This window comes from Drosophila persimilis, unplaced genomic scaffold (genome assembly GCF_003286085.1).
Source record: "Drosophila persimilis strain 14011-0111.01,24,50 unplaced genomic scaffold, DperRS2 tig00000124-arrow-pilon, whole genome shotgun sequence".
NCBI lineage: Eukaryota > Metazoa > Arthropoda > Insecta > Diptera > Drosophilidae > Drosophila > Drosophila persimilis.
In genome coordinates this window covers 12,423,627-12,438,548 of record NW_020825294.1, presented here as the reverse complement: position 1 = coordinate 12,438,548, position 14,922 = coordinate 12,423,627, and the positions used below count along the sequence as shown (strand labels likewise).

Here is a 14,922-nt window from a genome sequence, read left to right as displayed (position 1 = left end):
ATTTAAGCTCAGTTCAGGTGAAAGATTTCTTGGCTTCTTTTATTTTTTAAGTAAAGAGAAAGGATACAGGAAGAATTTCCGCCACTTACCTCAAGTCGTTGAACTGTTTAAATAGGGGGGGCTTAAGTGGGTTAAATTCGTTTTTCATCATAGGAGACGCCATATCTTTGTTGAAGAACAAAAATTTAGGCAAAAACTATCAAAGTCAAGTATTTAAAATAAGCCAGTCAATTAGAAAATAGGTTTATTAATTGGATAAAATTATGTGGACATAACTAAATGTTCTATCTAGCTAATAATATTCGACGGAAAATCAAAATTGAACAATATGATTTCCAATCCGTAACGGAGAACGATTAACCTATTATAAGCCAAAGGGGTATTGCAATTTTAAACCGCATATAATGAAAATTTAATGTTAGCGCAGTTCAGGTGAAAGATATAGTGTTTTTTTTAGGTTCAGTGGAAAGATGGCCTGAATCTACAAGAAGAATTAACCATTGTTAATATTTTCCGCAATTTACCTCAAGTCGTTGAACTGCTTAAATAGAGGGGGCTGAAGTGGGCTAAGTTCGGTTTTTCATCATATTGTTGTTGAGGGAGAACTAAATAAAAACAACGTCCAGTAAAGTCAAATTAAGTGATTTCACAATGGTGGTTCGCTCTTACAATGATGAGCTCGGGTATCTTGAGAAGATCAACGACCACTGCTGGAAGATCAAAAAGGGCTTCCAGCCGAACATGAACGTCGAGGGATGCTTCTATGTGAACAGCCGGCTGGAGCGGCTCATGCTGGAGGAACTGAAGAATTCGTGCCGTCCCGGAGCAGTCGGTGGTTTCCTGCCCGGCGTCAAGCAAATCGCAAATGTGGCCGCCCTGCCCGGTATTGTGGGTCGCTCAATTGGCCTGCCCGACATACACTCAGGCTATGGATTCGCCATCGGCAATATGGCCGCATTCGACATGGATAACCCGCTGTCGATAGTGAGCCCTGGTGGCGTGGGCTTCGACATCAATTGCGGGGTTCGCCTGCTGCGCACCAATCTGTTCGAGAAGGACGTGCAGCCGGTGAAGGAGCAGCTGGCCCAGTCTCTGTTCGACCACATACCCGTCGGCGTGGGCTCAAAAGGCATCATTCCGATGAACGCCCGCGACCTGGAGGAGGCCCTGGAAATGGGAATGGACTGGTCGCTGCGCGAGGGCTACGTCTGGGCCGAGGACAAGGAGCACTGCGAGGAGTACGGCCGCATGTTGAACGCCGATCCCGCCAAGGTGAGCATGCGGGCCAAGAAGCGTGGGCTGCCGCAGCTTGGAACACTGGGCGCGGGCAACCACTACGCCGAAATCCAGGTGGTGGACGAAATCTACGACAAGTGGAGCGCCTCCAAGATGGGCATCGAGGAGAAGGGCCAGGTGGTCGTCATGATACACTCTGGAAGCCGCGGCTTTGGTCACCAGGTCGCCACCGACGCGCTGGTGCAAATGGAAAAGGCCATGAAACGGGACAAGATTGAGACCAACGATCGGCAGCTGGCCTGCGCCCGCATCAACTCTGTTGAGGGACAGGACTACCTGAAGGCCATGGCGGCGGCGGCCAACTTCGCCTGGGTCAATCGCAGCTCCATGACCTTCCTCACCCGCCAGGCGTTCGCCAAGATGTTCAACACCACTCCGGACGATCTCGACATGCACGTCATCTACGATGTTTCGCACAACATCGCCAAAGTGGAGAACCACATTGTGGACGGCAAGGAGCGCAAGCTGCTCGTGCACCGCAAGGGTTCCACGCGCGCCTTTCCTCCCCACCATCCACTGATCCCAGTGGACTATCAGCTGACTGGCCAGCCCGTACTCGTGGGCGGCACCATGGGCACCTGCAGCTACGTGCTGACTGGCACAGAGCAGGGCATGCAGGAGACCTTCGGCAGCACCTGCCACGGAGCTGTAAGTTATCTTTCAATCTCAAAGATTTTTGTTCCTTCTCATCTCATCCCTTTCCGACTTCTGCTAGGGTCGCGCCTTGTCACGTGCCAAATCTCGGCGTAATCTCGACTACAAGGAGGTGCTGGACAAGCTGGAGCAAATCGGCATTGCCATACGCGTAGCCTCACCCAAGCTAGTCATGGAGGAGGCTCCAGAGTCGTACAAGGATGTAACCGATGTTGTTGACACCTGTCACGCGGCGGGTATTAGCAAGAAGTGCATCAAAATGCGACCAATAGCAGTCATTAAGGGCTGACAGCGTCTGTACTCGTAAGATATTTATGTTTGTGATTAAATCGAGGATGATTTAAATTTAAAGGAGAAAGAACCCTATTAGCTTCAATGTTGAATATTCCCAGAACTGGAGCACTGTCTGCTCACTTTGAAGACCAAATGCGGCAAAAATTTGTGAATTAAGAGGGAATTCTGGACTTTTTATTATTGTGCTTGGCTTTTTATACCCGATACTCAAAATGAGTATTGGGGTATATTAGATTTGTGGTAAAAGTGGATGTGTGTAACGTCCAGAAGGAATCGTTTCCGACCCCATAAAGTATATATATTCTTGATCAGCATCAATAGCCGAGTCGATTGAGCCATGTCTGTCTGTCCGTCCGTCCGTCTGTCCGTCCCCTTCAGCGCCTAATGCTCAAAGACTATAAGAGCTAGAGCAACGATGTTTTGGATCCAGACTTCTGTGATATGTCACTGCTCCAAAAATATTTCAAAACTTTGCCCCGCCCACTTCCGCCCCCACAAAGGGCGAAAATCTGTGGCATCCACAATTTCGACGATACGAGAAAACTAAAAACGCAGAATCGTAGAAGATGACTAAATCTTCTAAAGTGCAAAATCTGAACCAGATCGTACAATTATTACAGCCAGAATCACGAAAACAATTTCACTCTTTCTCGCTCTGTCTCACTCTAACACACAGGTTTCATAGTCGGTTTTGCCAATTGCCAAATATGAGTTCAAGGATCTCAGAACCTATAAGAGCCAGAGCAACCAAATTTGGTATCCACACTCCTGTGATATCGGACCTTGACCGTTTCCTGTCCAAATTTCGCCACACCCCCTTCCGCCCCCGCAAAGGACGAAAATCTGAGGCAACCACAAATCTCAGAGACTATTAAGGCTAGAGTAACCAAATTTGGTACACACACTCCTTTAAAATGTCACTATAAAACGTATATCTCAGAATTTCGCCCCATCCCCATCCGCCCCCACAAAGGACGAAAATCTGTTGCATCCACAATATTGCAGATTCGAGAAAACTAAAAACGCAGAATCATAGAGAATGACTATATCTATCCAGTTGCTGAATTTGGATCAGATCAGATAATTTTTGTAGCCAAAAGGAACAAATCAATTTGCATTGGCTACGCAGCGCCCGACGTCACGCTCAGACTGATTTTCTGTCTCTCTCGCACGCACTCTTTGTCGTGTCGTTTAATATTAGCGGCCTCTGCCGGAGGAGAGCCATACTGACTTAGTATCGGGTATAACCGTAGAGTTGCGGTGTCCGCAGCAACTCACAACGTTCCCCCTCGTTTTCTGTTGCCCCCGGTTACATAAAAAGTGGAAACAAATTTTGCCGGTTCATCATTATGTTCAGATAATTTAGAAATTCTAAAACAGGTTGACTTTTTTCCGTCAACAAAATCTTGTGTGCTTAGAAAATTGGAGTTAGCAAAATTTCTGAGTAAAGTTAAAAATTGAATGCGAATATAGCTACATATATTCATTAATTAAAGAGAGAAGATATCAGCTAGGTTTTGAAGTGAGACCTACTTCTGTAAAGATTCTGGTGAAAACCACAGATTTATTGACCTGACAGTTTATGCGCTGCAAATGCTATCATTGCCGTGGTCAAACGCGGAAATTAAGCGGGCACTAATCTGGGTAGGACAAAACTAATGAATTCCATGAAACTAAGCAAGGCCAATTCTGAGTTCTGTGCTTAAGGTAAGGTTTTATTGTCAGTGCAAGGATATTACTATTGGTACGACCATGTCGTACGAATGCAAAACAGAAACTAGCCCCACAGAGCTGGATGAGTTAATGAATATTCTCTAAAATACATATTAAATATCACTTTAATACAAAATTGTTAACACCATTATTTACGCTTTTTCTTGGATTTTGATTGAAAACGTTCAGCTTTTTTCGCTTTTTTAAATTAGAAACAGTTTTCTTTTTATAAAAAGTTGGCAGCACGGCTGCTGGCCCACTCACGCATGGTAGGATAATCTAAAGGTGCTAACCACTAAGCCAGCGGACTCTTCATTGAGTATCTGAGATACATTAAATTTTTTGTTCGTTTTGCCTCCAGTCTGTCCGTCCGCATTGATCGTAGAGTCGTAGAGAATGGCCATATCTCGCAGAAACACGTCTTGTTAACGAGAATTCAACAAAAAATGCACATTGGATGGCTCCCCTATATCAGTTTCTCGTACAGTGTCACCCCCTATCGGAGTGAGGAAGGGAGTATGGAAACAGATCAGAGAGAATATTGCTCATTGATGGAAAGAGGTAAAGAGGTAGACGAAGTGCGTAAGAGAGTATACGATAATATATATGACAGGAATGAGTTACTTAAATCATAAGATTACATATGTATGGATCGCGGCACGTGTGGCTGCGAATCAAACGTTTGTTCCCTTAATTATCTAAAACGATTTCAATTAAATCGCTACTGGCTTCATTTTAATATTAGTGGAAGTGGCATTTGTGGGCAATGGAGACAGAGCCAGAAAAAGAGGGTGGAAAACAACTTAGGCTACCAAGGTACCTTTCGAGCAATTCGACCATGCTGCCACGCTCTTTCGTGCTTCCCGCTCTGTTAGTTGTCAGCTGACAGCCCCATTGCCCACCGCCCGCCACAACCGAATTTGAGTTGTCCCACAGCGCGGTTTTCGGTTTCGCATTTGTTTCATTTAAATTTGACTCGATTCACGTAACTTTGTATTTGGCAAAGTGCAGATTCGATGCATCTGGCCAAGTGATAGAAAATCGATGCGAAATCGTGAGTTAATCGAACAAATTGCAAAGTCAGACCGGAGGGCTTTGCTAGCTGCGCAATTGTAAAAAAGTTCGACCAAATCCTACGCACCGTTGCCGGGCTTAAGTGTGGAAGAAAAACAAACAAAATGGCAAATATGCGCCCACCGCAGAAATCCAAGCTGCTGAAGGTCGTCATACTGGGCGATGGGGGCGTGGGCAAGTCTGCACTGCTCACCCGCTTCGTATCGAACCGCTACGAGGAGAACAATTTCCATACGATTGGTGTCGAGTTCATGAACAAGGATATTGTGGTCGACGGGGAGCAATACACCCTGCAGGTGGGTCTGGTTGTGGGGCTGGTCTGGTCTCTCTGCCCTAGAATATTTCGTAATCTGCGCCACAGTTGAGTGGTTGCAGGCTGAAGAAATCGCTAAGCTAAGCCAAGTATATCCCTTCTAGTTTCCGAACGATACAACGCACACCATACATATATACATATGTATACATACATATTTCGTTCACTTGAAGCTATTTGTTTCGATCCATCATGATGTAACAACAGTTAAGATATTCCCTTCGGAAGTAGTATATACAGCTTCCAGTGGAGAGACTGTAACGTAACTATTACACACATAGTCAACGTTTTCGTTGGTCAGCGCAAGCGTTTAAAAGTTGAACAACGATCGAGCATTGTTTTCCCCTCTGTGCCATCCACAGTACTTGTGTTTGTAGTTGTATCTGTTTCATCTGCCCCCATACACACACACACACGCAAACACACATCAACTTCGTAGTCAATTAACGTACAGTTTAGCATTGCAAAAAAAGAATGAGAAATAATGGAAACAGTTCCTTTGCTCGACATCAGAGTATTTCATCATTCGTCGCACCCGCCACCTTTCCTGCTCCGAGTTCGTTTTTCCCTTATGCTGTCATGGATACATCGAAATTAGAAGAACCAAAACACACAACACAGACCGTCAAGCTCTGGAAACTTATGAATATTGAGTGCGTCTCAGTGAGTAAGCAAAGTGCTGCAAATGGCATCGGAATGGAATAATGATTATTATAATGGATGCAATCGATGCCCGACCCGACCAAGCGCTTTGGAAAGCATAAGAATGTCAGCTCGTATGAGTAATGCTCGGGAAATGTCACATATTTGAGGTGTTTTTTGTGGTAAGCTCTAGAAAATGATGCCGGTTCACGGTTCGCTTATTCTGGACCCCGACAAGAACCGGGAATCCGACGATTCTCATGTCAGAGGGAAACTACCAAAGAGGAAATCCTCTCCGACTATGGGTGGAATGGGTTCCCCCCTATGACGTTTCGGGCTGTACTTGCTTAACGAGTGTTTTTTCTAAGAACCGACAGAACCTTCCATGACGTGTTAGTTAATGTAGATTCCGCTCTCGAACTGCATAAGACATATGCTCAGAAAAATCATTTTTTGTTGTCGTTTGGAACCACACTACAGGCTGAATTTGCTTCAAGTTATTTTGTTTGGTTTATTTGCTTATCACTGAAGCTTCGTTATCAGTCCTTTGGGTTGGATTTGGTGGCACTGACTACCTCTGAGACTGAATATTTGTAGAGCAAATAATATGGCATGATATGAGTCACTAGAGACTCTGATATCTGGCAAGGTACATACTCGTAGTTCTTGAATGCCTTGGGAATTGGGAGCACATTCAGAACACTGAATGCCGCACGAGTTACGGAACAATGATGCAAATATCAATAGAATGCCCACTGAAGGTACAACAATTGACGAATTTCTTTGTTTCGAACAATCTAGATTTGGGACACGGCTGGTCAGGAACGATTCCGGGCCCTACGCACGCCCTTCTATCGGGGATCGGACATTTGCCTGCTCTGCTATGCCCTGGACGACCGGGACAGTTTGAGGGGACTGGGTCTCTGGCGGAACGAGTTTCTGACCTATGCCGACGTGGAGGCGGATAAGTTTCCTTTCATTGTGGTGGGCAACAAGGTGAGTGGAAGAGGCCAAATACGATCTTAAACAATAACCCCCAGTAATGTCTTCTCACGTGCAGAACGACATCCTGCCGCAAAAGCGCCAGGTCAGCTACGAGAGTGTCCAGCAGTGGTGCGCGGAGCAGAAGATTGTCTCCCACATCGAGACCTCCTCGAAGGCGGCGACGAATGTGAGCGACGCTTTTGTGCTCGGCCTGCGCCAGTGGAAGCACATGGAGTGCGTGGCCGAGGCCGAGCTCCGCCACAACGGCGACACCATCGACTTGACACGACCCATACGGCTCGTGCAGCGGCGGCTCTGCTGCACAGGAGGTGGTGGCGCCGGGGACCTCGATAAGGACGGGAATGGGGATGGGGATGGGTATGACGCCGCCATGCGCACCCCATCCAAGAAACTGTTCGGACAGAAGCGCAGTGCACCGAAGGCGCCAGCGACCAATTACCGGCTATGAGCACTGAAGCTGTCAGTGAATTTACGCTTAATTTAACCACTAGGGTGGCTAGGGTCGGCTCCTATACACGCTATTCATTCCAACCGCAGGAGACGGAGGAGACAAGGAGTCGTCAAAGCACAGACCAAAAAGTAAATCGATATAACGTACAATTGTATGAAATGTACGGAAAAAATCGATTGATATTCTAAATGAAGCTAAGGCATAAATGTTAGGTTTAAGCTGACCGCCTCTACAATGCAAACATAAGAGATGCAGATTGCTTGTATTGATTGATTCACATGTGGTGTACGCACAATGTTTGGTATAACAAAAACAATCTGATATTATTTTTGATACTATTAAATTTAATGTAAGAGAAGACAACAGACTGGACTGCGGAACAGTCCAATCATATGTTACAATGCATGTATCTATTAGATACCATAGCAGACATTTGTTATCCAATATAGCGGTTTGAGAAAAAACTATGACTGTCCATTAGTTGTCGTCTATAACTTCAACCTCGGAAATGGTTGAACTACTATTTTGCATTTTGTATTCCGCTGATACAAAAACCATTCGAATAACGACTAAGAAACCAGTCATTTATTATAAATAGATGAAAATTAATTCGTACAAAAATCCACTTGAAGGAAAAGCCACTTACAACAAGGAAAATAGATTTTGTATTTATTTTAAGTGCCTTAAACAGGAGCATGACAGAGTGTATTTTTTTGTTATATGCACGGTCTCTGTCCAGGACATGTACACTGTACCAAAGTGTACGGATGGTACATTGAATCCCTTTGATTCCATAAACAGTATACAAAAAAAAAATGCTTTATATGGATGTGTGTTTATATTTCAACGATTTGTTTAACATGTATAATAAGTATTAACACAATATAAATACGCTTACCCCGGATTAAATATAATATGTACGAGCATGTATAACACTTCGCTGGATTGGAATCGGATCGATTAAGACTACGGCAAACTCTAGGCGCTGTCGCTAACGGGACAAGCGTAAAACAGACTGAGTGCTTAACTATTATATGCCTAACTTGCGTGACTTTGAGTGTGCAGTGGAGTGGAGCGGGCATTGTGGGGCATATTGGGGAAAGAAAAGGAAATTATCACTTGCTGCAGACCCGGAAGGCACACCGAGCAATCACGTTACTTTTTTTTGTAGCCATACGAGTTAATGGCATCGAACTCGGTGTCGCACTTAAGAAGGAGCTGGTACCACTGATCGCTTTCCACGCGCTTGAGTTCCAGAATGCCGCCGTAGGCAGGGGGCAGGCACTTGGGCGACATATACTTGTGCAGGGAGTCGCGATCAGTGCCGTGGAAGATGATGCGGCCGCGCAGCTTCTCGCGAAGGAATGGTTTGAAGAGGGCGAAGACCACGTTGAACATCTTCGGCTGGTTTACGATGTGGATGGCCTTGATGCGTAGCGGCACCGAATCCTGCAACCAGTCGACTATGCGCTTGGCGAAGGGCGGCGTGAACTGCCACGTCTGCTGCAGACTCAGGCCATCCATGTCGAAGATAACGACGGCACCGTGAATCTGCGTCTCTGGCTCCAGCATGGCCGCCTCCAGGAAGATGACCGCTCCCTTGAATACCTCATCGAGTGACACCTGCTTGTGCTTCCAGCGTTCTGTCAAGGACAACGAGAGATTATAATCTACATAGCCGAGGTCCACGAAGGCTGGGGAGCCTCGTGCCACTTACTGCCCAGCTCCAGTACCAGGATGCGGCGTCCACACTGGTCGCGATTGGGAAAAACGGTCAGTATGTTGTTCTTGAAGATGTTGGCCTCGCCCGAGGGCTTCAGGTTGTTGTACACGTCCGAGTGCTTTACCTTGAAGGAGTAGTAGCGTTTGATCTGCCAAAAGAGTCAAAGTTCATTGAGGATCGTTCATTTAGCTATTCATTATTTATTTATTCCTACCAGATCGCGTGCACTCTCTGGATAATACTTGCACGGACGCAGGAATCGTATTAGCCATTCCTCGTTGTCCTTGGGATAGTGCAGATCGGTCTCCGCTGCAATGAATGCTCAGATTAGTATTTCAGGAGATACATTATCACTAGGTCTACAGTCTACAAACTACAGCGCCACTTAGCACCCCTGAACTTTGAACTCTAAGGTAACAAAAATATAAAATTCCAAAACTAACATTAAGCTGATTAAGTTCTCGATGTACATATATAATTATGAAGATCTAACGATCGTCGATCACTGATCGTAGAACTTATCATTACATGACAGCAACCGCTAGACAACAATACTATAACCTTCGAATATATAACCTGTGATTAGTGGCATGAGATTGTCAGGCAATGAGGTTTCGAAAATATTATTATTACTCCTATCATCCCAGAAATCACAGAAACCCCAGAATAAGATAGATCAGATTGAACTCCTGAGCAGCACTCACCCTCCAACAAACGAGCGAGTTCCTTGACGGCCTCCTTCTGGCGCTCTGGACTCTCGCGCAGCTCCTTGATGGCCACCTCCTTGCCCATGGCCGTGGGCTCGCCCAGCTCGAACTGGAGCGTGTACTCTCCCAGCTGGATCGAGGGCAGCTGATCGATATCCGACAGCATTGTGGGCACTCCTGGAAGAACATCGCACCAGTTGCAAGGGAGAATAAATTCTGTTAGTATGCAACAAGCGAAAGCTTCTGTACTTTGAGCTCTGAAGTGTGTGTTTAGGGTCTAAGCCCCTCTGAAACTTCAAGCTACCAAGTAAGTGACTATTTATTAGCAACGTTGGCAATTAGTTAGCCATATTTGTGTAATGACGCTTCAATTACTTACTCATTTTGCAATTTGCTCTCTACTTTTCTCTGCTAAAATTCTTTTGTAATAATATTCAATAGCTGTGCTGTGTCGAACACAATAATCTCTGTTTGCCTTGTGACAAATTGTGCACTCTATTTATAGGTAGGAGGAGAGAGAATTTGTATTCATTAATTAGACAATCGAATCGGAACCGGCTTGGAAACTGCATCGAAGACTTCCCCACTTATTGATCGCGTTATTGATCACCTGGCCAGCCACCTTCACCTTCACCTTCACCTTGACATTCGCATGGGTATCGGAAGCTGAATTGAAGCAAAGCAAAGCGGATCAAAGATTTTGCAGCATCGGAAGCCATGGACTCCCGTTGAGGGTTATATCCGCAATGCAATTCTTGCTAATCTCCGACTCAGGCTCGGCCTCAGGTGATCTTTGATCAGACGAAATGCGAAACACCTTGAACGGAATTCAAAGCTGAATCTCTTGACAAGTTCTACTTGGGTAGATTCTGGTGGAACAAGTTTTAAATTACGAGTGCAAGCAAGTACTCGATTAAGTATACATAAGTATCTATCTGTATGGTATGGTGTATACCATAGTATGTATATATTTCAAATGAATTGGAACCATTGGAACAAACACCATAATCTGTTCAGCTTGTGGCGCAGATCCAACATCTTCATGAACCAAAACAAAAGACTTGGAAATTAGCATCAGAGGCATGTGCCTGCGCCTGTGCCTGACATTGAATCACTTTGATTAGATGGGCCGCCAGGTGATACCTTCGAGATCTTTCATACGGAGGTGGAGCTTGGCGAATCAAAACAATTCGCAGATATCACATAATTATGCATAGCTTATGGGTGCATGGGTGTCTGGGGCTGGGAAATACAGAGTTTAGTCGAATAATTTAAGTAGTACGCACAGAGCACAACACAAATGGAAACTTGTTTGGTAAGCGACTTCGACAACCGCGATTTTGGCCAAAGGCGGCCACAAAAAGGGGGCTAGGAGAAACGCGTGCAACGGGGCCGAAAGCGCAGATGAAACTGTTGTGGCCAAAAGCGCGCTGCGGAGATTTTATGCCAGGCCAAGAATCGAAACTGGATTCGGAAGAGAGTCGCAGCCGGAGCTACAGCTGGAGCTGGGAGAGCGAAGCTCGGTCTGGCCTGAACTTGAGCATGACATTCACGTGTGCCAGTCAGAAAGAGAGACAGACGGGGCTAAGTTGGGTGCATCACCATTGGGAAATATTGCCAGCAAAAGCCGGTTTCGATTTCAGTTTCAAAGTTTTCTCAGCTGCTGATGCTGTGCTGCTGCTGGCATATTTCATGGACCTACCACTATTCGTACTCGTATTCGGTTTTCTTCGAGTGTAATTGTGGAGCACAGCAGAGCAGTCTGTAGTCAGTAGTCTGTAGTGGCTGGTAGGCCTTTCCCATGAATTGACGTTGACCCTGAACACGTTGTACTATCCGGTTTCAATGCTGATGCGCTACGCTCTATGCCAATTAGTGCTTACACCTGTCCAGCAATCATATTCGAGGCATATTTTGTATAATTAGCACGTCTCCAAGCCGCAGCCTAGACCATCACCTCACGCCGTAGACATGATCTCTGGGCGCCTCGCCTGCTTTTGGGCAAGTCGGTCAATCGCTCAATCGCACAATCGCACGATCGCACGTGCAGAGACTTGAGTCCCATTCATGGTTTCACGCTTCGTTATACTCTCGTTTTCGTTTTTGGTCTATTTTTGGTTTATCTGAGCTGTGCTGGCGACGGAGAGACGGCCACAAGCTGGCTGCCATAAAACCGAGAACAGTGTGACTGACGTAAAGAGTTCCCAAAGCACCAGAGAGACGCTGGACTGGGGTTAAGACCGAATGCAATGCCCTTCGTTGAAGTGGCAAAAACAAAAGACATAAAATAAAGGAAGATACTGGAGTTTTAAGACCTGACAATGGCAAGGGCAGTTCCAATGTAAAAAGTGCTTTGACCTTACTCTGCAAAAAACTGTCAAAAGGTACATACATATGTACATATTAATGTATGTACATATGTACAAGTACGAGTTTTTTTGGCTGTGAAATTCACAATAACCTGTTAAAGGTACTGCCGACTATGGAATACCCGCTAGTCGGGCGCATTTCTTGAGCACTGACTCACGTCACCGTCCCGTCACTTTACCCGATGGAAATGCCATTCGAGTATAATGAGTACTCGTTCTGAGAACTGTGTATAGTACATATGTATGTATTTTAATGGAAAGTCGGGAAATCGGGAAATCGGAAACCAAGTAGTACACGAGTAGCGTAGCGGGTGTTGTTAACCAAAAAATAAAATCAATAGAGCAGGAATGCGGTAACAGTACACATACACATGCAAGTAGGAAGGTGTATAGAAGCAGCGTACACATGCAAATATACATATGTATGTGCACATAGTAAAGATGCATAAGATATATAGGTAGTATCAATTTGTACGCCATGCGAGGCTTCACTGTTTCTCACCCGAATCGAAAGCCGCCACACGAGACAGAGCCACCGCCGCTGACGTTTGCTGTTGGGGCAGGCCGCGGACTGCGGCTGCAGTGCTCAGCATTGTCATGCTGATGCCAGTCAAATGCGATATGCTCGTCGGCTATAGGACCACTCACGAACACGCGATGCTCCAGCAACTTACGATATTAGGAATGCAAATAAATTAAATATTTTAAGCAGTACAAGTCGCTGCACCGCTGCGCCGGTCTTCGAGCTCGAGCACACTCGAAATGGGTCAATGCCAGTAAGTTACTGAACCTTACATGAGATTCTCGAGCGGACAGCGAACCAGTCGCCAGCGACCAGCCACCATCTACCAGCACAGCACCGGCTGGGGGATGGAGGAATGCTCGCAAAAAAACGAAATGAAAAAGGAAAGGAGAACGAATGCACGAATGCACGAAAGCTGAAGCACCGACGTTTATACGATACGATACCCGTGCACTTCGCGGACCACCAAAAGTTAATGTACCCGAATTGGTGTACTAATATTAGTTTTTCTTAAAGGAGCTCTGTGAGATAGTACTTTGAAAGCTTCACTTTGAGATACTCTTACTATGTTACACTGTTTAGATATACATACATATGTACATATGTACATATCTCATTGCTGTTCGTTACAAACATCTGGCTTGAGCTGTGATACCCTGTAGAGGGGCTTAGCGGACAAAGCTCAAGTGAGGGATGAGTATCGTTATGTTATTCTCAGACGGACATTGAATTTCTAATTGTTCAAGCTCAAAGAGCAGCAAAACAGCCCGAAGCGAACAAAAGAAACCACAGAGAGAGGTAATGAAAGCGTGAGATATGTGCATAAGTTGAGACTCAAACTCACCGAAAGGTAATTAAGGCTCAGCTAATCCAAATGTAGGGGATCCAAGTGTTTGTACAGAGATCCTTCTTGGGCTCGGTGCAGATTGTATATCTAGCTCGGATCGCGTTTATAGACTGGAAATATAAAGCAGCTTGTCAAATCATTTTATACCCCACCGGCCTATGAATAACGCTCATTACACGTACTCGTACATACATATATGTATGTATGTATGTTATATCAAAATTATCAAGAAACGAGCGCCAGTCCAGTCAGAATAGTCTGTCATATTAAGCCTCATTTAATAGGCCATTAAAAGTAGCCGGAGGGAGAGGAAAGTGGCAGTGGCAAAGAGCACGGTTACGAACTACCGATTGCCTTGTCTTGGGTTTTCTTTTCATAAATCAAGTTCAAAAGTCGCGCGTGTGCTTGGGTCGGAAAGCACTGAACAAGCATTTTATATATACATATACATATACATGTTACACGCACTTTTTTCTCATTTCTTATTTCGAAAAATGGTTGAACGACATAAAAGGCATACAGAAAAGTCCAACATTTTAAGTATTTCAAAGCAATTTCTAGTCTTGAAATAATAAGATCTGTGCCACAACTACACGTTATATCATTGATATTTGATTTGATCGTGAGAAATGTATTCAATCAATCTTCTTTTTGGTCACTTTTCCTAATCGAAGATAGCTTAAATATGCAATAGAAGAAGTGGGGTATTTTCTTACACGTTCCATATAATAGATATATATATGTATATATATGTACAAAGTACTACAATTTCCGTAGTCTGATATGCACTTCACTTAACATTTTGCTGTTAACATTCTAGGCTGTTATATGCACATAATATATATGACATAATATAATTTAATGGCAGTTTCTCGCAGTGTTGTTCATCTTCTACTGGTGGCTTTTTACATAACATACGCGACATAAACGCAATTAGACTTGAACTTTTGAACGCGCTCAGAAAACAGAACGAGTTTAGAGACTAATCACCAGTAAGTACGGCTGCCATATATGAGTACTTGTACTCCTACTCTTATACATACATAGATGTGGTATATGTACGGGTATCTTTGTAAAACTTGTTATAAATCTCTCTTACGGGTCGCTTAAACGGTCGGTCGGTCAGCTGTAGTGTAGTTAATACTTTAGTAATCAAAGGCCAGCGCGCGATTAATTTCAACTACTGGGATTGCTGGTTCAAGACCTCCAGATCTCTCAAGTCTTGGATATAGTAAGCGAGACGTGCCGAAGTCTAGTGGCGATCAGATGTAGACCTGCGTGCCCGCGATCCACGATGAAATGAACAACTGA

At 44.8% G+C, this 14,922-nt stretch overlaps 3 protein-coding genes across 5 annotated transcripts; 2 read left to right on the top strand and 1 right to left on the bottom strand.

Annotated features, from left to right (window-relative positions):
• Positions 1-613: 613 nt before the first annotated feature.
• LOC6597959 (tRNA-splicing ligase RtcB homolog) lies at positions 614-2,301 on the top strand. The gene is made up of 2 exons (XM_002023126.2): positions 614-1,944; positions 2,012-2,301. The coding sequence occupies exons 1-2, from the start codon at positions 652-654 to the stop codon at positions 2,237-2,239; spliced, it is 1,521 nt and encodes a 506-aa protein (XP_002023162.1). The 5' UTR covers positions 614-651; the 3' UTR covers positions 2,240-2,301.
• Positions 2,302-4,864: 2,563 nt separating this feature from the next.
• LOC6597960 (ras-related protein Rab-9B) lies at positions 4,865-8,265 on the top strand. The gene is made up of 3 exons (XM_002023127.2): positions 4,865-5,327; positions 6,788-6,982; positions 7,047-8,265. The coding sequence occupies exons 1-3, from the start codon at positions 5,136-5,138 to the stop codon at positions 7,437-7,439; spliced, it is 780 nt and encodes a 259-aa protein (XP_002023163.1). The 5' UTR covers positions 4,865-5,135; the 3' UTR covers positions 7,440-8,265.
• On the bottom strand, positions 8,262-14,851 carry LOC6597961 (alpha-tocopherol transfer protein-like). Of its 3 annotated transcripts, none has more exons than XM_026988034.1 (6): positions 14,711-14,851; positions 13,609-13,721; positions 9,870-10,049; positions 9,380-9,474; positions 9,160-9,313; positions 8,262-9,085 (listed from the first exon to the last, which is right to left on the bottom strand). In XM_026988034.1, the coding sequence occupies exons 3-6, from the start codon at positions 10,036-10,038 to the stop codon at positions 8,598-8,600; spliced, it is 906 nt and encodes a 301-aa protein (XP_026843835.1). In that variant the 5' UTR covers positions 10,039-10,049; positions 13,609-13,721; positions 14,711-14,851; the 3' UTR covers positions 8,262-8,597. The 3 variants fall into 3 exon arrangements, with proteins under 3 accessions (XP_026843835.1, XP_026843834.1, XP_002023164.1); XM_026988033.1 differs by lacking the exons at positions 13,609-13,721; positions 14,711-14,851 and adding exons at positions 10,252-10,367; positions 11,159-11,232; XM_002023128.2 differs by lacking the exons at positions 13,609-13,721; positions 14,711-14,851 and adding an exon at positions 12,744-12,885.
• Between the last annotated feature and the right edge of the window lie 71 nt (positions 14,852-14,922).